The sequence below is a fragment of the Colossoma macropomum genome, unplaced genomic scaffold (assembly GCF_904425465.1).
Source record: "Colossoma macropomum unplaced genomic scaffold, Colossoma_macropomum, whole genome shotgun sequence".
Classification (NCBI taxonomy): domain Eukaryota; kingdom Metazoa; phylum Chordata; class Actinopteri; order Characiformes; family Serrasalmidae; genus Colossoma; species Colossoma macropomum.
This window is the reverse complement of record NW_023494785.1, coordinates 17487229-17509008: the sequence shown is the minus strand read 5'-3', so window position 1 is coordinate 17509008 and position 21780 is coordinate 17487229. Positions and strand designations below refer to the sequence as shown.

The window sequence follows — 21780 nt, the reverse complement described above, 5'->3', positions numbered from 1 at the left end:
AACAGACACTGTGGATTTTTTCAGATCTGAAGAAAAAGTGGAGCTTGATTTTCTCCTCTCTCTCAAAGATGAAAGCTTTAAGTGCTGTTTATCTGATGATAACAGTTTTGATGCTCTATCAGGTCTTGCACAGTTGTTAGAATACCATTTTCACTCTCCCTTTTAATCAATAAGTCCAGTTTTGGTAACTTCTGTTTTTTATACTTATCTTCTTTTTTATACTTATCTTTCTTCTTCCCTTCCTAATGCAAGTGGATTATCTTATATTCCCCCCAGAAAAATCTCCAGATTTGTTTGGAAATTAAATAAATGGAGGATGGTTTTGACTTTTACATAGGACTGTACATTCTTAGCAGACTTTTTTTCCTCTTTCACTTGTTCTTCATAGTTCTGTATGTAGGATAAAATGAAGGTAGAGTTATCATTTAGAAGAAAGTTAAACTCATCATTGGAAGTTGGTGTAGGGGCAGCTTAGTCAGAGGTCCTATGAGGTGTGTGTGTGTTCAGGATGGGCCCCCACTCCCTTGAGTGACAATGTCACAGTGTGTATCCTGTGAAAATAGAATACTGTGCTTTGCGTCAAGCTTGCGCAAACACACGCATTCACAGACTTACACGCACACACACACGCATACATGCATACACACAGGCAAGGCAGTAGCGGGGCTGCTGCTACGCAGGCCACACAGAGCCAGCCCACTCCAGAGGGGTATTTAAGGGCAGCCCCTCCACTGTGTGCAGAAGTTTCTGATCCGCTCTGGTGCAGCACAGCGTGTGTTGTCACTTTCTCTCCACTCCAGCATCCTGCTCTTCTGTGCCCGTCAGACTCGCTCTCAGCTCAAGGTACTGCTTTAAGCCTTCTCTTTCTTTTTATAACGTAGTATAGCTGTGCATGTGTCCTGTATTAAACTTCTGACAAAATGCTTTTTGAATACATGGCAATTTGTGTATAAACATAAATTATGTAAGTATACATAATACATGTGATACAGTGAGGAGCAAGAACAATGTAAGTAATTAGAAATAAAGGGTTATTGTAAGGCCAGTTCATCAGTCAGATAGCTGGATATAAAATGTTAAGGCTTATGCACTGTACTGCTCAGTTGCTCCTCTGGGGAACTGAATTTATCTGGTGTGCTTTTCTTGTCTTTGAGTAATTTCTCTCTGCCTTCTCTATTTTCCCCTTAAAAATCTCAGGCTTATTACATTCTAAGGCTTATTATTCCATAATTGCATGCAAAACAACGCAAACTGCCTGAGATATTCTGAAGATATAGCAGTGTGTGATAAAGGTTTAGACCTGTCGGCGGATCCTCGCCATTAAAGGGGTTAACTTATTTTTCACTAATTGCATTGACCAACTAGACCACAGAAAAAATGGCTCTCAAAGTTCATAACACAGAGCAGATAATTACTGTCACTTTGTGTGGCTGCCAGAAACAGTAAATATAATGTAATATATATATAACATAATATAATATAATATAATATAATATAATATAATATAATATAATATAAGCTTAAAAATGACAGTATCTAATGGGATCTAGAAAAGCAAGCCAGACAATAAGTATATAGATCTGTAGCTCACCCACAGCATACATTAAAGAGCAGCTCAGTCAATCCACTTAATTAATATTTCATGCCATGGTATTGACGTCGGAGAAAATTACTGTGTTATGTTTGTACTGACTAAATGCGAGTGTTGCAGCTGTGAAAAGGAGGCTGACTTAATTATTTTGCCTCATCCTTTATCGTCTCTCTTTCGAGGGACTTTTGTGCTCCTTTTGCAAATTTAATGAGGAGCTGCCTACAAACCATTGAGCTTACTGTCAATATTATTCTAACACTTTTCAGCTTATTCATCACCCAATTGTGCTTCATAGTCCTTGAAAACTACATTTAAGACCCATTTTAGTGCCATTTGGCTGTAAATGACATCTGCTCTGTGTGTGTGTGTGTGTGTGTGTTCTTCAGTCATGAACGCTGGAATCTGTGTGTGTGTGCTGCTGGCGGCTCTCTACAGCAGCGGGAGCATTGCTCTCCCTGCACACTCACTGGACGAGGGTCAGTTGGATGGGGCTGTAGCTGAACACACGCGACACACCCGTGCAGTGCCCCCTAGTGGTCAGCTCAGTCTGCTCTCTAAAGCACAGGAAGAGGAGGTGCAGGAGGACCCTGCCCGCAGACTGAATGAACTGCTGGCCAGACTCATTTCCAGAAAAGGTAGGACGTCTCCTCAGCCAGCGACCATCTGCTCTCACATTCACAAACAGCAGCTCAACAGTCTGCATTAATGGCTAAAGTTACAACAGTAGCCTACAAGACATGTGACCTCTTAATTCACCTACAATCTTACACTGACTGATTTTCTCTCTATATAAACTTTTTGTCTGTAAATAATATTTAGGTGTTCAGTAGCCGTTTTTTTTTCCTCTGTAAAAACATTTACATGACCGTTTCTTTCTCTAAAAAATTGTGTTCATTGGCCATTTTCCTCTATAAATAACATATTGAGGTTCTATAGCCATTGTCTGTCTCTATAAATAACATTGCGATGCTCTATAGCCATTTTCATCTTTAAATATAGTGATTTTTATGATTCTATAGCCATTTTTTTCTGTATAAATAACACTTAGATGTTCTATAGCTATTGATTTTTTTACAAATGACATTTACTTAAAATTTTAGCCTTTTATCTATTTGTACTATAAGTAACATTTCAATAGACAGATAGAACATGTATATGTTTTCTATCTGTAACTAGAGGATTTCTCCCTGTCTCTCAGGTTCATATCGCAGGAGCCCTTCCAGCAGGACCACAACTCACAGAATAAAGGACAGAGATTATCTCGGCTGGATGGACTTTGGCCGGCGGAGTGCAGAGGAGTACGAGTACTCTTCATAATATACACTCAACCAATCATCTCCAATCAATCAACCAATCAGCCAACTTATGTGTACAGAGAGAGCCATCTTAATCATTCTCCCTGCCAAAAATCAAGAGCTCTGTCTCTATCTTACTTATGTAAATTTGTTTGTATAATGAAGATAATGCAATATATGAGTATATATGTAACCCATACAGATTTTACAAAACACCCACATTTTTTTTCAGAAAAGAAAAAATGACTGGGAATGTGGTCTATTTTATTTGTTTTGTCAAGTGTGTATATATGATTTTGTCCTCTCATTCAAAATATGTCAGGTGTTTCAGAATAAATCATTGCCTTAACTCATTCACCCAGAGTTCAGCCCCTGTGAAATGTTTTGAAATAAAACATATATTCATTTATACATTATATAAATATAATAGTTTCATTACATTACTTTTATTTTTTGTAGGAGACAGTGTCCAGCAATGGTATGATGGCCCTGATGCCATTATGCTCATCTAAAAATCAACCACTATCCAAATATAATTTATTAAACAAAACAATAGATGGGAGCAGTGCGAAACCACACATTTATTCAAAAGCAGATGGGATGCCATGGAAACACTGATCAGATTAGGTTAGTGCGGGTGCTCCAGCGGAAGCTATTTCAGCTTTCTCTGCTGGCAGAGAGGGTCACCATTGAGCCATGACAGGGACACTCAGGAATTCTTGATTACTGCTTTAATAATAACATCTTAGCCAATCTGCTACAGAATGACACAGAAAAATTATAGTGAAGCGACTGGCACAAATTAGCACAGGCCTAAACCCGCCTCACAGAAAACACTAGAGCCCAGCTCAGCCATTTGTTCAGCGCTTGGGGACGGAGCTTACAGTAATGGTCTTATTATGAACACATTCTCTTATTGACCCCCTGAAGCAGCAGCTCTAGCGCGAGTGCAAGCAGCCGACTCTGCTCCTATTTCTCTCCTAACAGCCTCAGGGACAAATCAGAGTACAGGCAATAAAAGAGCAGTTTTACTCGCACTGTACGAGAGAGAGAGAGAGATAGAGAGATAGAGAGAAGTTGAGAGAGGAGAGAAACAAGCGAGAAGTGCAGGAAGTGAGAGGAATAGAGAAAAAAAGAGATGAAGAAGAGAGGAAGAGTGAGAGAGAGGAAAAAAGAGAGAAGCAATGAGATAGAAAAGGAAAGGGGAGCGGGGAAAGGGAGAAAGGAGAGAAAGGAAGACAAAGGAAGAGAGCACAAGGAGAGTGTGAGAGAGAAAGTAATAGAGAGAAAGAAAGCAAGAGAGAGGGCAAAGAGAAGGAGAGAAAGAATGAGAGAAACAGGAGAGGGAGAGAGTGAGAGAAAGAGAAAGAGAGAGAAAGAGAAAAAAAGACTGCGAACTAGAGTGACAGAAAGAGAAAGAGAGGGAGAAGAAAAAAGATTAGAAATGAGAGAGAGAGAGAGAGAGAGAGATGCTGGGTCCCAGCCCGCGTTGTCTTTTGTGTAAACCACTCGAGTTAGCACATAATGGATGGATTGTAGGACGGCAAATGAGAGAGCAGTGGTTTATAGTGAACAAAAAGCACCATTATGCCACAGGTGTGCCTCAATGAGAGCTGTTTCATTCTGTTAGACAATAAAAAGTGAACCCATAAACACAGACCAGCACATGTACACCCACACACACACATGCACATACGCAAATACATGCATGCATATGCACTCACCTCAACATGAAAAGGCCTGCTGGCAGAGCAATTAGATGCGTCATAGCCAAAAAACACCTCTGATGCTACGCACCCCAATACATACACACACAACACACACCTGCATTATTTTTAGAAGACTTGGTATACAGTATGTATACTTATGTATACATCTACACATACACACACAACACACACACATGCATTACTGTACATGACTTTTTGTTTAGTAAGAACATAAGAAACTTGGCTTTATTAAAATTTGGAGTGCATCGAACATCAAACAGTGAAACAATTGTGAATGTGTTACAATCTGTTATTATTAAGAGCAAAATTCTTGAATTTCTGCATAATTCAATCGTTAAGTGGTTTGATGTGAAGTGGTTCACTGTAGAGACACTTACTGACAGTGGTGGTGATAGGAACCAGGGGTTGTATCGTCTACAACACATATATAGCCACTTTATTTATTATCCCAAACAACAAGTGAATGTATACATATCATCAGAGTTTTTGAATGTAATGTTTTAGTTAGAAACTATTTAGCCTCACAGTGTTCTGCACATACTTCTCTGCCATAAACACATAGAAGAAATGTTTGCAAAATTTATCTCAGAACTATCATAAGACGTTTCAGGCTTCAGGTAGTGTATTCATAACCATTTAATGCAATAACCTTCTGTGAGGGAGCTTTTAGAGGTACTAAACTCTTCAGACATCTGGTTCCTATCAGCACCTGACTCTGTACGTTTCTCTAGAACAGAGCATTTCACATCAAACCACTCAGAACGACTTTCAGTTCCCCTTTTAAAACACCAAAACATCTATTAGTGTGTGCACATCACTTTTCAGCGTTTTAATTGGCAGCAAAACAGACTGATTATCTGAGATGCTCGGAACTGCCAAAAGTGCATCAGCAACCAGAGAAGACATTTACACACTGCATCAAAATAGGCAGCAAAAATCAGTCACCAAATCAAACCATTTGGAGAGCTAATTAAGGCACCAAAACAAATCAATTCCATCATCCCATCTTCATCATCTAACTCATCTACGTCGAGGGCTGGCCTTCTAGCTACAGATAGAAACTGCCCAGAACCCGCCCAAGTTCTCAGAGTTCCCCCCTCCCTCAATCAGTCTTTCCTCATACTGCCACCACATGCTGAAGACATGATCTTAACTTACAAAATGGAAAGTTTTTGAATTCACTGTTTCTGTGATCTTACAAAAAACAACATATTCACTTATATCTGCATACTGAGGCTAAGGCAGGGCAGCCTACCCACTGATGTTGAATTCAAAAGGAGTGTTATAAGCCTGGACTGTTTTTTGAATGATGGTGCATGATACACAGCAGCCAATCAAAACAGAGGTCATTTACATATGCAGTGGAACCCTAGCAAAAATGCCTCTGTTTTGCATTCTTTTCTAAATTAATACAAAATCTTTCATTACAAATTATATTATCAGCACAGCAATCTGAGAAAACTCAAAAACAGCAAAATATATTTGGGAATTTTTGTGTGCCCATTTTGCTTTAATGACAGTTGAGCTGGCATGGATTCTGATCACTAACAGTGACAAAAGTCTCTGATCAGTAGATAAAATCCAACTGAGAGTCGTCTGAACATGAGTTTCAACAGAAGGGAAAAAATCTGACCTTTTTGTACAAAGCTCTCAACATGGTCAGAGACAAAAACAGCCTCTTTAATTCTAGAGGATAAAGAGAGATTGGAAAATGGTCATGCAAAAAAGAATTATGACAGATGTGGTACATACATACAATCAAACAAATATTACAAGTGGGCTTATTGGGGAAAAAATATATAAGACATGGGCCCTTTAAGTGTAAAGTCACAGCATGACAGTAAGAGGTCCTGTGAGGTACAACAGATGTAATAGGATCATTTTCAGTCTCCACATCACCCTCTGCATAGCGTGTCTGCGCAAACTCTCTTCACTTGGAGAAAGCACTCTGAATAACAGCACAGCGTAAATGAATAAATAACCGCTGTTCTCCAGCCTCGAGTGTTTGTGCCTCTGACACGATCGCATCACAAGCAGCCACTCACTTAACAGGAGATGTAGGACGAGGGCCGAGGAACAGCGCTGAGACCTTTAGCACCACACACTGAGCCACAATGAGTGTTTTTTGACTGGTGTTTGTCTTGACTGGTGTATTTCTGTCTCCTTCATTGACTTTTGTCCTCATTATTAATTTATGTTAGGGTCATTAAGCGGTCAGTGCCCTTTTCCAGGGTGTGTGTATGTGTGTGTGAGGGGGAAGAAGCCAGATAAAGTGCCTGGCTGCAGCACTCAGTGGCATTAAATGATGTGCGCATGAGGAATGCCAAGCCATAGCGTCTGCTGTTTCTCACTTTGGGGTACAAAGGGGTAGGAAATGGCAAAAATATAACATCACGATACTTGGAGACATTTTTACGGTACATGATACGTATCACAATATTTCGTTTTTCTGAGGTTTGACAAGTTAGGACAGGAAAAAAAAACATTTAAAAATATTACGAAAATGTATGAATACAGTGATTTTCGTTTTGTTTCACATTGCACAAGTCCAATTAAACAGGACTAATTATGCTCTCCTTGTGAGATATGCAGTAATTTAGTGTTTAAGTCTTGATGATATGCTCAGAAAAGCATATTGAGGTGTGATGTATCACAATGACAATGAAATATTGTCATATTGCCCACTTCCCAAAGTGAATAACAGAAGACCCTATGGCTTTGTGTTCCTCATGCGCACATCTGCCAGACTGCCCCACTGCATTCCTACCGCTGAATGCTGCATCCATATGGAAAAAAAATATATTCCAAATGTATTTATCAGACACATTTTTGCAATATATGAAAATTGCCAAAAATGCTTTTGTTAAATATATATTTTTACAGACCTTTTTTGCATTATGTATTTTGAAATTGTATGTAGTTTTACAAAGAGTAACTCAATATACATGAACTGAATAAACGGTACTGACTTTGTATTAATCACTGTACATATGGTTTGCACGTTATACCATTGTACATTGTATGTATGTGGTAAGACAGCTCTCACACAAAATGTATTTCAAATAAACAAGATATCAAATCATCAATCTGCCTTTTCACAGTTTATCAATACCTACAACACTTGCTTTTGTCATGTTAAAGATTCATTTGCTAATATTTAAAATTAGGATGCTGGAATACAAATTCATTTCAAAAGGTGTATTTGAGAAATACATTTACATACATTTATTTATGTCTATGTGTAACATTACCCAAATAAATGTATTTTAAAATATAGTTGGTTAATATGGTAATATATTCTCAAATACATTCTAGTGGATGTATTTCATATATTTAAAAATATATGTCCATGTATTTTTTTTTCCTTATTGGGAGCCAGGCACTTTATCTGGCTTCTTCCCCTTCACACACACACCCTGGAAAAGGGCACTGACCGCTTAATGACCCTAACATGAATTAATAATGAGGACAAAAGTCAATGAAGGAGACAGAAATACACTAGTCAGAAAAAAAAAACACTCATTGTGGCTCATTGTGTGGTGCTAAAGGTCTCAGCACTGTACCTCGACCCTCGTCCTACATTTCCTGTTGATTGAGTGGCCTTTTGTAAAGTGATCGTGTCAGAGGCACAAACACACAAGACTGTAGAGCAGTACAGACCACGTCCAGCAGATGCTGGTACATTGCCGGTATGAGTGGTTTAGACACAGCAGTGTTACTGGAGTTTTTAAACACTGTGTCCACTCACTGTCCACTCTGTTAAACACGCATTAAACTACCTTGTTGATCCACCTTGTAGATATAAAAAAGTCAGAGGCAGTAGCCTCTCTCATCTGTTGCTACACAGTTTGCATTGGTCATCCTCTAGTCCTTCATCAGTGGTCACAGGACGCTGCCCACAAGACGCTGTTGGCTGAATATTTTTGGTTGGTGGACTATTCTCAGTCCAGCAGTAACACTGAGGTGTTTAAAAACTCCAGCAGCACTGCTGTGTCTGATCCACTTAGACCAGCACAACACACACTAACACACCACTACCATGTGAGTGTTACTGCAGTGCTGAGAATGATTCACCACCCAAATAATACCTGCTCTGTGGTGGTCCCGTGGGGGTCCTAACCATTGAAGAACAGGGTAAAAGAGGGCTAATTAAGTATGCAGAGAAACACATACAGTCTGTAATTGTTGAACTACAAAGTGCACCTGTATGGTAAGGTGAGCTGATAAAATGGACAATAAGTGTAGATACAAGATACAAGTGGACTCACTTCATTGTTTTGTATAACATCATTTATAACTTGTAATAGAAATTTATGTGACAAATGTCTTGCAGCCTGTGGCGGTCTGGCAGAACTTGCCTAATTTCTTCTTTTTCAAAGTATGAAACATGCATCCTGTTTGTTGCCAGTGGAACTAAATTAGTATCAAAGTTCTAAACCAGTAACCTTCTCACACACATTTACTCCCACACTGTAGTGAGCTTCTCAACCCAGTTCTTGGGGCCCACCTCTGAGTTACATGTTCTAGCCCAGTGCCCAACACTCACAGTTAGAGTAAAAATGTGGATCCGCCTGGTGGGCCTCAAGGACTGAGCTAAGAATCTCAGTAAAACAAAAGCTGACTACCATAGTGTAAGTAAATAGTGTGAGAAAGCATTAAAAATAGGTTAATTATTTAAATATTTGGGTCTTATATCTGCTGCAGCATCAAGATCAGGGCTATTTTCATATCTGCACCCGTTTAAAAACAAAAAGCAGAACGGTTGCACAGGCTAAATGATGGTGTCTGAAGCTAAAATGCTCCCTCTTGTGGTCATAAAGGTGTGTAATTCTCTGTGAATATTTGAAATTCCACAGTAAGCCAATTTGGGCAGATTTTTTCCTAGTCATATCCAGAGTTTGCTAACGTTTGTCAAACCTTATTTTTGACTCCATTAATATTATGAATACATTAATATCGTTTTATCAAAACAAAAAAAAAAAGAAGCCACCTTTGGATCAACTGTTTTATTGATGGACATTTCTGCAAGTAAGAGTTCCTGAATGCACAACTCCACTTTGTTTTTCACCCTCCTTTTGCCACAGGTTTCATTTTCTCTTCATTCTGATGTTTTTGTTCACTAATTTATGCCCTTTTGTATAAAAAGTTACATATTTATAATTTACAATGTACAAGTGGCAAAACTTCCCTTTTTTGTGATCTGAGGAAATAAAAGCCATAAATGAAATGAGCACACAGTCATGTAGGACACCTCAGTGGTTCTGCAATACATTCAATAATAACGTTCAAGTTATGATTAAGTGCACACACATCTTCAACAGACAACCCTCTTTTGCTGTGACTAAAAAACAAGATTATAAATACAGGCATCTTTCAGAACACAGTTATGGCTCCATGTGCTTTCTAGACAAGATCACCTACGATCAAACACCCTTCAAATAGTTTAACCAACATCTGCAGCTAGGTAAAAATCCTCTTGATAGAATCAACCCAAACCCTTAGCTGCTGCATTAACTCCAGTGTATACTGAGGCAGGCAAAGTCAGTCAAAACAGGACTATATAATGAATTGTTAACATCAGGCACCATGATACTTCTGTCACTCCACCAATTCATAATTACCAAAATGCATTTAAAGCTTACAGTTCAGTCTTTAGAGAGTTTAAAACAATCCCTCACCAAAAATAAACATTTTACATCTTTTTAATTATGCTATAAATCAGGCCAGACACTTCCAAAGCTTCTTCAGTTATGCTGCTCGTGTCAGAAGGATTGGACACTGTTTTGAAAACATATTTTCGGGTACAAATTTTCTGCCATACTCAAGTATTTTATATCTAGTTTGCATGTATAAGCTCTTAGACTGCATTTATTTTACACACATATACACACATACGTTTATAAATAACATTGGTCTATCAACAAAGAACAATCAGTCAGTACTAATCATTGAATTTAAACCATGTCCTACTATGATCATCCACACATCAGTCGTCTCTCATCAATGAATTACAGCTACTAACATAACTTTGGACTGAGAGAGGACTTACAGTACAGTGAGCGCCATCTGTTGTGCTAGTTAGTACAGATATTTTAATAACAGCCTCTATTAAGGGCCATATAAATGTTTATTACATTGTAATAAGCACTATATTACACCTTAATAAGCATTTAAGGATTTGCATATGCTGTGAATATAAAAGTAGGAATATTAGTGTGAACTATTCAAACTATGTTTTTTAAGGGGTTTTACTGACACTTATTTGAGGATATAAATAAGGTCTAAATCAGTTAACTTGGCATTAGCACAGCTCCACTGCTCTTCATTGTTCATGTTAGCATTAGAAGAAAGTTGTTGACAGTGCTAGAGTTAACCATGCTGAAAGAGACAACCAAGTTCTAAGCACACAGTGCTCTGGGCTCAGGAAGACCAGATTAGTTGAACATAATAATACACAGATATGGTCTTGTAGTACAGTTATTCAAAATCAAAAAGTGCTTACAATGCGCCTTAAGCAGGGCACAGGCCTCAAGATTCCCTCTAAGTTAATATGCTACATGTTCCTGCAGCCTACAAGTGCAAAAACTAATTTTAGACATTAGGACACTGCTCCTGCCCACTTACAAATATTCCCTGTCACAACACAACTAAAGGGCTTTATAATTAATTGATTGAAATTGTACAAGGCAGGGGTCCCCAGACAAGGATTAAGGGAATGGTTCACCAAATAAAAGAAATTTAGTTTTCTCCTCAACTTAAACACAGCCGGTTAGCCAAGACATGTTTAGCGTCTAAAGTTTGCTCCTTTAGATTTGGACTGGAGCTACAAGGTCAATATATTACATGTCTATGTCATAAACTAGATTAACCTTAAAACTCCAGTGCAAAACTAAAAAACACCAAACACTTTGGACACTAAATACACCTTGGCTAACTGACTATATCTGGGGCGAAGGGGAATCTGTGTACCTTTGCATTTTCTGTGAACCATTTCTTTAAGCAACACTGAAGTAAGGGAGAACAACTGCACAGAATCAACACACCATGGTCTCTCTGGATGAACTGTCCCTTATGTGACAGAAAAAAAAAGAAATGGTATTACAGTCACAGCTGCTATACAAAATAATCTACACAAATCTCTTAGAGGCACAGTTGATCTGTCACAGGAGAAATGTACTTTATTCTTGTATATACAGAGAGAGATTGCAACAAAAAGTAAGGGAGAAAAAGAGAAAAAGGCAACATTCACTCCTCATTGAGGCTAGTTTGTTTGGAAGGTTTTGGGGCCAAAAGTAAATCTTCAGTCGGAGGCCCTGGGCCCTTCATTGCCATGCTGGCCCCTACCATAACTGGGTAACTTCGGTTTCTTCGCATCCCTGGCAGTGGCAGTCCTCCTATAGGGCTGGTAACCCCAGGATGGGCCCCAAAAGGTGGTCCATTTAACCCCAGTACAGGCCCTGGGGTTACTGCTCTGGGGCCCAGGCTGAAACGCTTAACCTTGTCTACCAGACGAAGGTTCTGGACACTTACTTCAGTCTGGCACTGTGAGTCTGAGCGAGCCTTTGTCCCACGCATCTCCTTTAGAATGGAACTGGCCGGCCTTGAGGCTAGGAAGTTCTCATAGGGTGGGTCAGAAGGGCTGAAGTCCAGAGGCAGCACAGGGCTGCTGGGTTTGGATTTGGTGGGTGAGTTTGGAGGGGTGGAGGGCAGTGTTACTGGGCCCTGAGGGTTGGGGCTAGCTGTACCTGAGACAGAGCAGGACATGGACTCTGGGGCAGGCGCTGTCTGGGCCCGGTCCCAGCTGTGGGGGTTATAGACGGCTGCTGAGATGCCCCGCTCCTGCAGGAGGCGCACCAGGCCCAGAGAAGTGCTGGTGGTCTTGGTGTGGTCACGCAGATTGGTGAAGCTTTCAGCCAGGCTGAGGCGGCGCGGTGTGCAGGGCGTGGAGATTGGAGTGGAGCGCATGCTGCTGTTGGACATCACGCAGGAGGCCAACGAGGGAGCTGCTGCTAACAGACTAGCAAGCACAGAAAAAAATAAATGTGTTATTATAAAATGGACAGTTCTCCTTAAAAATCTGACATGCTGAGTCACATTCAAAGTCGTTATAAAATACTCAACATACAGATGCAACCGAACATCTCAACTGAATTCTGTATTAATGCGCCACATCATTAAAAATCATTGTGCTGTTAATGAAATAATTGACTATTATGTTGTTTGGTAACCATAGTCTACTGCTGAGGAATTACACTGCTTGTCACAAGAACTATTTTATCATTATAATGTACATTGGTGTAATGTATCATATATCATTTTGCTGCCACTAACTAAAAACAATAAGCCACTCAAGGTTGTGTTACAGTGAATTTACCACAGTTAATGGGGTTTTAGGCACAATACAAACTAGAACTATACTCATAGTATAGTATAGTATACTATGGTATACAGCTGATAGCTTTCTGTTTGAGCCAGACATGACCAAGTTTTGGGTCAGAACCTGACTGGAGCCCATCTGAACTCAACCCAAGCTAAACCACATCATGAAACTTTGAGCCTGACACTGTCCAGAGCACAATAATTCTGTCCAAGACTAACCTGCACTGGCCCATCATCACTAAAAGTGCAGCAAAATGATGGCAGCTATTAAATTACTGTGTAGTGACAATATCATGAAGACATAAAATATAATATAGTTCGATGTTATGAGTCCAAAATTCATGTTTAAATTCTGCTTTAATGAATATATTCATAAGCAATCCTTATGACCATCATTCCAAACACAAGTCTGGATAAGCTTTCCCTACTGTGCTATTCTCACACTGTGATGTACTCATACAGTGAGATGCTAGCCCTCACCTGTGTAATCCTAAGCCTCTTATTTCTAACCACAGAACATATCTACATCGACATATCTTAATGACCTAAGAAAACCCTGTATCTCCAAAATGGGAACCTTACAATGGAAGGCAAAAACGTTTCTTACTTTTAATGCAAGTTAATATAAAGTAATTCCAAGTAAATTTGCAGCATTTCCACAGGTCTGTTCTCAGCATGCCAGAAAGTAATGAAAGTAGGGAGGAAGAATAAAGTAAGGGGGGAAACTAAAGCAGGGGGAAATACAGGGTAAAATCTGTTCAAAAAGGGAGGGGGGCTGTGCAAATCTGATTGTGAAATTTGAACCTGACGCCCACGTGTATTTCAAATATTTCAAACCCTAATATGAACCACCTGCTATCAGAATTTGAAGCTGACCTCTATGTCTCACTGAAGCTTTCAAAACAGTAATGATGTAACATGGCTTCACTTTCCTCACATAGTAATAAACAGTAATTCAAACACATTCCCAGCAGAACACTTTCACACACTGATTACTGCACATGCATCACTCCTTCATGCCCTGCAGTGTCCACAGTAGTGCTTACAATAATCCTAAACACATCGTTGTAGTTAAAATGTTAAAGTACTGTACAGCAAATGTAAGCAGACTGCCATTTTTACATTTAACCCTCAGTCTGCGCACAGACTGCAGAGTGAAGTAGGAGGCACCTCCCTCCAAGACAGTTAGAAGGTTAGAGTGGTAAAGGTTCAGTTAGTGAACCATGTGCACACGCCTGTGATCCGTCATGCTGAGGTCATGTGACCACTTCTCACCCTGAGTGGGTGTGGCTCAGAGAGCCTGCTCTAAGCCCGGCCTCAGTACAACATGGTACAGCGCTTCTTCCTCATCCTCCTCCTCCTCCTCATCATCACCATCACATGATCTGCAGAGAGCCAATCACATCTTGTGTGGCTACCCAAACACCAGCAACATATCCAGGCAAGTAATTCTCCATGATGACACTAAACCTTTATAACTGAACACTGCTCTTGTGGTTGTACTGATATGTGCTGAAGTCTATGGGGCACTTAGGAGGAAAAAAGGATTATAATCATAGAAAGAAGGAAAAAACAACATGCAAAGCACCAGATTATTTAAAGAGTTTCATTCCAAAATGCCCTATATCCTTTTGTAACGATATAACAAGTTTTTGAAAAGAGTAACAGATTACTTTAATGGAAAACACATTTTTATTACTCTAATAAAGGTGCTATTAATAATACTACTACTATTAATAATACAAAAAATCCACTCTCAACAATGTAGATCATGGAAAAAATGGAATTCTTAAAAGTGATCTATAAGTGTGTTTTGGAACAAAACTCTTCATTTTTTCAATTCAGATAAAAGTCATAAAATGAAAATTGCTTAAGGATACACAGATCCCAGGCTAATCATGTACTGTAAGGCAGTGGATCTCAACCCTGGCAGCCCTACTCCTGGAGCATCCCTGCTCTGAAACACCTGATCCAACTAACCACCTCTTCCTAAGATGAAGCAGCTGTTTAGCAGCAGGACAACGCTAAAACGAGCAGGGCCGGAGAACGTCAGGACCAGGGCTGGGAGTCATCGCTTTACGGCATGTCTAGGAGAAGCTTCTAAGCACTGGGCGCCATCCAGTGTTGAGAGAAAGGTATTGCAAGGCTCACCTGGGTGTGACTCTGGTCAGTTCATCAGAGGGGTGGAGTATCCGGCAGGTAGTGAAGGTGTAGGTAGAGTTAGTGTGAGACATACATTTACCAGGGAAATGCACTGGGGACAAGAGAGGAGAGGAACAGATCAGTACAAGTACACACACAAACTCTAACACCATAATAGAGAGAGAGAGAGAGAGAGAGAGAGAGAGAGAGAGAGTTAAAACTGCAGCAGGGACTGGAAGATAAAGCCTACACAACCACAACTCCTCAATTCTCCAGTACGCTTAGGTTTTAAAGAGTTTTTTTTTAATCACTATACTGTTTCACGTAGAGATGTAATTAGTAGGGATGCACTGATACGGGAATTCTGTCCCGATGCAGGTATCAGATTTTTACATATCTGTCAATGCTGATACATAAACATTTAGAATCCAATCATTTATTTGGATTTGCATTACAGATAAATGCAACTTCTAAATGTAGATATTTTAGTAAAGTAGTCCAGCGTGGCCCCTTATGCTCAGCTCTTCTGTACAGTCATCAAATATCGGTTTGAATCATCTGTCCAATGGCAATACATTTTTTAGGCAATTATCTGTTGATATTGATATAATCAGGAAGTTGATGGCTCTTAAGTATTTTGTAAGGGTGGGACAAAATGGCCAAATGCAATTTCTTTACAGCCAAAATGGCAGATGTAGCCAATTTTTTTAAAGCAACAAATATAACAGTACTGTTGTTCGTTTGCCTGAAGCTCGATCTTTGCAGGCTAAATGAATGTGATAGGCCAGTGGATACACATGGACATGCATGCACAGCATCCAAAATGCAGCACAAGTGCGTTATTAGGGCATAAAAGTTGTATAAAGATCAGCAATCAGCCAAAACAAAAATAACTTGGCTGCCAATCATGTTAGGAAAAAATATTCGACCATGCACTTCTAGTAACCTGATGCAGCTTTAAAGACAGTCATGCAATAGGACAGAACAATAGGTAAGAAGGATGATTACATCATTAGACAGTCAGAAAGAAAAATGCTTTTGTCAAGAGCAGTGTAGAGGGTCTTTATATGTGCACTTATGAGACTGAAAGACTGAGCCAGTGACACATCAGCGTTGTGTAGGTTGTGTTTATAAAAGGGTGCACTGCAGTGCTGACAGGCCTGGCACCAGTCTTTAAGAGTCAGTCTGAGTGTTTGTGGGGGTGAATATGACCTGCATGTTGCCAATGGAGTTTCTCTCAGTCAGTCATGTGAGTGAGTAGAGTCACACCACACTCAGATTTTAATAGAATTCTTGACACTTGAGCCTGTAGCATACGCGTTTCACTCTATGACCTATGACTGGACATGATGTGTTGAGGCTCACTTAGGGGTAATGTGTATGTACAGGGGTCATGTTATACACACAAAGACACACGTCATCACTACACGACGCTCTCTAACTCAAGTATGTGGTTTTGATATCGTTTTTTGATTCACCTGTAGAACCTATGGTGATTGTGTGAAGAGCACTTTAGGAAGCTGTGAGTAAACTATATGACTGGTTAGATAATTGCTATCAAGCAGATGCAAAGATTCGTAAGGCAAGATTGCCCCTGAGCACTGAAATTACAGAGGCCTTTAGGACTGATGGAAAATTAATCAGGAATGAGTGTGATAGGTGCAGGAAATGAGAATATAGTTTATGACACTTGTGTCCAATCTCAATAGACCATTATTACCTTTCTCATGAACTTTACCATCATAAAACTATGACGCAAAGTGCAATGTTTAAACAAATCATTATATAAGTAGACAACAAAGTCTTCAAAATATCATTCTAATTGGCTTAGAAGTAAAAAGTGCTGTTAATGCAGATAAAACATGACCATTGGTTTCAGACTATATTCTCATTTCAGAGCAGGAAAAATGGCCCCCTAAGTAGCTGACCAATCCATTCTCCACCTACAAATGCATTCTTTCACAGCAATTGTCGTGAAGCTGGAAAAGGTTTACAGAATGTTGGCAAAAATCTTATTCAATCTAATGAGAAACTGCAGCACATCACTCATTTTTGTCAAAGTCTACACATTTAGTTATTAACTTCAAAAGATACTAGTGATGCTCCAAAATGACAAATTCCTGTCCAAAAACAAAATTCAGGTCACAATGAGCTGAAAACAAACTGAAAACCAAAACAAGCTGACAAAAGATAAAAACAGTTTACATAAAATAAATGTAAATAAAACAAAACAAAATAAAATAAATGTAAAATTATTACACTATGGGCCATGAAATCCAATGTCCTCGACAACAGAGAACAGTTGCGCATCAACTGTCATTATTTTTCAGTTATACTTTGCACTTTGGTACTGTCGTTTGTTTTTCTTTCCATCACAGAAACTGTGGCTACAGATGGTATCAATGTGCTTGTTGGGATGTTCCTTCCTGCTTCTGCTGTTTTGCTGTATTCTACCTATTGAGTGGGATGTTGTATTTTTAAGTGTTATGAAACTTGTGGTGGAGACGTTCTCAGACGTACCTGCTTTGTATACTTGGCATGAACAGTGATTTCAAATCGCTTTTCTTACATTCTTTGCAGAAACTATGAGATGGTTTCACATGTCTGACATTTTCACTGTTGATCTGCTACTCAAACTGTTTAAATACGTCTGCACTGAACGGTGCAGGAAAGTCAAGGGGACAGTGTTTTTAATCAATATATCTCATTTTCATTACCATTACAATTACTTGCAAAGTAATTCTGGATTTTCGATTTTGACGCTTCATTGTTGGTCAGTCTAATATTTGTGATTTTCTTTTTTTGGTCAAAATGTTCAGCTGTTTTTCCTCATTTTTCGATAGTGGACATTTTGGTGCATTCCTAAAAGATACATATGTTGTATGTGTGTGAAAGATCCCACTCTTAGGACAGATCGGGTGTATGTTTCGTAGTTTCTTTTTTTTTGAGCTATCATTAGCATTGCCAAAAATTATTTTTGTTTCGAACCTGCTTAGTTTCAGTCAGCTATAACACAGAGGTTCAGCTCAGAAGCACTGCATTTTGAAACTAAACGTTATCTTGTGATTCTACAACCTAAATTCAATATGTTGAATGAGATTTGTGCCAATATCCTTGTTCAACGGCGCCACAGAAAGAATGCATTTGCAGGTATAGCATAGATAGGTCAACTGGGCGGAGATGATCTGAAAATAGGACAAAGCAAAAATATAAAAAAAAAAAGTCACTATACTCAAAGCTACCACAGCAGCACACATCAGGCAGGGATGAGGTAGTGGTGGGCGTGCTGTGGGTGTGTGTTGGCCTGTCCCAGGCCGCCATGCAAGGTGCTGTATGTAACATGGAGTTGTGTGGGGAGGGATGACGCGTGACAAACAGGCAAATGTTCCCAGCACGCTGCGCTCCTCTGGGGCAGTAAGATGTTTGTGATGGCCCCCAGGTCGGTGTTAGGATGCTCCCTCACCAGATGACCGATCCTCGTCCTCTGCGGCCTTTTGCAGCTCCACCTCTGCGCCCAACTCTGCTCGCTCCACCCCGTCCCGCTCCTCCAGGCTGTGGAGTTTGATGTTGGGCGAGCAGGGCAGTGATCCCAGGCCTGAGGTAGAGAGAGTGGGTTGAGAGTGCTGATGCTCAGACAGCTCGTCTTCCTCCAAATCTGTGAATTGGTACACCTCCTCAAGGTCCAGCTGCAGCGGCCGGAAACCCTTTGTCACAACACCTGGCCGAGCGTCCAGAATGCCACCCAAGTTGGGCTGAGCCAGCTGCTGCCATGCATGCAGAGTGGCTGAGCCTGAAAAAGGGCAGAGAGAAACAGCACACACAGACAGATTAGACTAAAACCTTTTTTTTTTTTTTTTACTTACTTTTAACAAGAAAAGGTCCTTTAAAACTGTAACAATGTATAATCATGGCTGTGTGACGTAGAATGACATGAGCATGTTGTGTGAAATTAAAGTTTCAATATGGAGGGCAGATTATTAGCATTGTTGATAGCCATTCTGAATTAAAACTCCGATTGACTTTAAAGAACAACATCCCGTGACTGCTGTTTACGTTATTTTATACTTTATGTTGATACGCTGATTTACCAGCACATTGTTGCTGTTGTGACAAAATCTCATATCTCTGAAATGATTACTTGACAATGAAAGACAATGTAAAAAAGTTTCATTCTACATATTCTTGGGTGATTTTCATTAGTTCAAATTTTCACCCACAGTAAAGGGCAACAGGCATTTTCAAATGAAAATAAATTGTATGAATAAATACATAAATAAAATCCAATCAATTAAAAACAAAAATGGAGACACAAGGTTTTTTTCCAACAGCGACAATATGCTCAGTATCATTAACAAAGGCTGTGACAGGTTCTCTCAGCAGATCGTAATCATTCTGTAGTGAAAACACTCTAATCTCTGCAGTTAGCTGACGGTAGTCAAATGGTTTGCAAACATCTGACCAACAAAAATGCAGCTCTGATGTGCATAAGCAAAATTAATCTGAACTAATCCATTAACAGTGAAAACAAACTATATTGTTGCTAGGTATGTAAGCCAAGACAAACATGATGATTAGAGACAGTTGGTCAAAGGATGTCGTTTGTCTGGATACTAATGAGCCTAATCACAGCAAATGTTCTGCTCTAAAACACCCCACTGCCTGTAGAGGTGTCTGCATAGTACACACAGCCACACTCTACTAAATGCTTAGGGGAACAGCAGGTCACTTTAGCTCAGCTGGACCAGGCTAGATGACTGAAAAAACAAAATCAGTGAAGTCCAGGAAAAACTGCTTCTTGTTAGCAAACTTTATGAACTTCTTTGTAAACAGGAAATGTATGTCAGGCTTAATAAGCTGTAGCATACTTTAGATTTTTAGCCAGAAAATAATGTTGGCTAAACTGAACATAAATAATGACAAACAACTAAATAATGACTGGTTGCTACTGACTAATGTATCTAATATAGAATGAATGACTATCACTATCATTAGTTTGGCGGAAATCTATTTTTGAAGAGATTCAAATAAGCAGGGGGTGGGTGCTTAAAATGAACCCAATCTTTATGCTGTTTTGCTCTGAGGTTTAGGAACAGACAGCGTGCAGAAAGAAAGAGAGAAAATAAAGGATGTGAGAAGATTAATGCAGAATTTATTGAAGAATTTAAAAACAGACTAAAAGACAAGATAAAAAACTCAGGGTGGTTAAAACAAACTAAAAAGTGACAGGAAAGACAAATACAAAAGAAAACAGGGAAGGAAAAATGCTAAAAGAAACAAAGAAAGTAAAATGTACTGGACCTAACCAACCAAAGAGCAAAATCATGCTAACAACCAAAAAACCATCATCACTACTATGTCAATCATTACTACACAGTAGCACTATCGTAATTCTATATTTAATCTTAACCAACGCAAAAATACTGCCTCAAAAAACTGCCACTCAGATTGCACATTGTGTGAATTCTTATTTTAAAAAACAATGGGAAAAACTACCAGCAGGTGGCAGCAGAGAGCGCAACTTAATCAGTGGCATTCATCCTAAATGTGAATACAAAGTGCATTTATTCAGTCACCTACCAGGACTTTACACAATCAAATACACAAAACCTCTATCCATCTATACTAAAACTGCATTAATAAAGCTATAAAGTGCTTTAGTGGTTAACGCTATGTCTGCCAGTCAGAGAAGACTTTCTTATAAACAATGGGCTTGCGCATGCATGTTTCTGTGTGTGTTCTTAGATCTCAAACCAGCAGCGTGGCTGTGTGTGTCTGAAGTAGAAGGAGTGCTGTGTGGAGAGGCTGTCAGGATGGTGGTGAATGAGACCCCACAGTGAGTCTAAAAGCAGCAGGGCCAGTGGCCTGCCTTTGGCTTGGTCACCTTCCAGAGGCTTGACTATCTGCAGCTTCTCAGGCAGGTAGGAGCGGCTGCTGTAGACCGAGTAGACGGAGTGCAGCGTGCCCAGGGACATGATGCTGTCAGCAGGAGTCAGAGAACCTCCTCCGTCACTGCCACTGCCCTGCTCCCGGTCTTCATACACCTCGCCCTTCTCCTCGGCCAGAGCGTTCAGCTTGCGCTCTCTCTCCTCCTCAAAGAAGCGCCGCTCGCTCAGGTAGTTGTCGCGGCGGAGAGAAAGCCGTCTTAGTGCTGCCTCCAGGTCACGAGAGCCGGGTGTGCCAGGAGTGCCAGGTTTCTTGTTTGAGTCATCAGAGCTGAAGGAACAAAGAGAGAAGATATAAAATGTACTCAGTCATTCAAAAGCTTGAAAATTTCCATTTTCAATAATCTAAAACAATTTTTGTTAAAGATATATATATAGATATAATATATATATATATATATATATATATATATATATATATATATATATATATATATTTACAATGATATATGCTAGAACAGTTTAGAGGCTTCTACACCTGCAGAGGTTTTTAAATTTTCATAGATTAGGAAACTACTTCAGAAATTTTAGATGTCCAGATTAACTAACAGCATTGTTGAGGATTCCTATTTGACAAAGCTGTATAACATAGAGAATGTTATGTAGAATGTAATACATAGATGTTAATGATGAAGAAAATTAAAAGGTGCATAAATCTTAAGGATGATAACAGTAACATGACCATAAATTGATCATTACAG

At 39.5% G+C, this 21780-nt stretch overlaps 2 protein-coding genes across 7 annotated transcripts in view; one reads left to right on the top strand and one right to left on the bottom strand.

The window, feature by feature from the left end:
• The first annotated feature begins 736 nt into the window (after nucleotides 1–736).
• On the top strand, nucleotides 737–3249 carry ccka (cholecystokinin a). The gene is made up of 3 exons (XM_036579055.1): nucleotides 737–843; nucleotides 1978–2226; nucleotides 2790–3249. Exons 2-3 carry the CDS (start codon nucleotides 1980–1982, stop codon nucleotides 2906–2908), a joined length of 366 nt encoding a protein of 121 aa, XP_036434948.1. The 5' UTR covers nucleotides 737–843; nucleotides 1978–1979; the 3' UTR covers nucleotides 2909–3249.
• A 6358-nt stretch (nucleotides 3250–9607) lies between these two features.
• trak1a (trafficking protein, kinesin binding 1a) overlaps nucleotides 9608–21780 on the bottom strand; it is a 49647-nt gene continuing 37474 nt past the window's right edge. For 3 of the 6 annotated variants that reach the window (XM_036585385.1, XM_036585369.1, XM_036585377.1), the window contains 4 exons: nucleotides 21019–21350; nucleotides 18601–18927; nucleotides 15147–15249; nucleotides 9608–12633 (listed from right to left, as the gene is read on the bottom strand). In XM_036585385.1, coding sequence (XP_036441278.1) covers nucleotides 11862–12633; nucleotides 15147–15249; nucleotides 18601–18927; nucleotides 21019–21350 — 1534 coding nt within the window. In that variant the 3' untranslated portion in view covers nucleotides 9608–11861. Of the gene's footprint in view, nucleotides 12634–12705; nucleotides 14381–15146; nucleotides 15250–18600; nucleotides 18928–18965; nucleotides 21351–21780 lie in introns of those variants that run through there. The other 3 variants (XM_036585400.1, XM_036585393.1, XM_036585407.1) reach the window with 3 other exon arrangements.

Excerpts from the sequence above, each read along its gene's own strand:
- ccka (XM_036579055.1), top strand. The coding sequence starts at position 1,980 with ATGAACGCTGGAATCTGTGTGTGTGTGCTGCTGGCGGCTCTCTACAGC. Across the intron at positions 2,227-2,789 it reads CAGACTCATTTCCAGAAAAG|GTTCATATCGCAGGAGCCCT; the intron begins GTAGGACGTCTC and ends CCTGTCTCTCAG.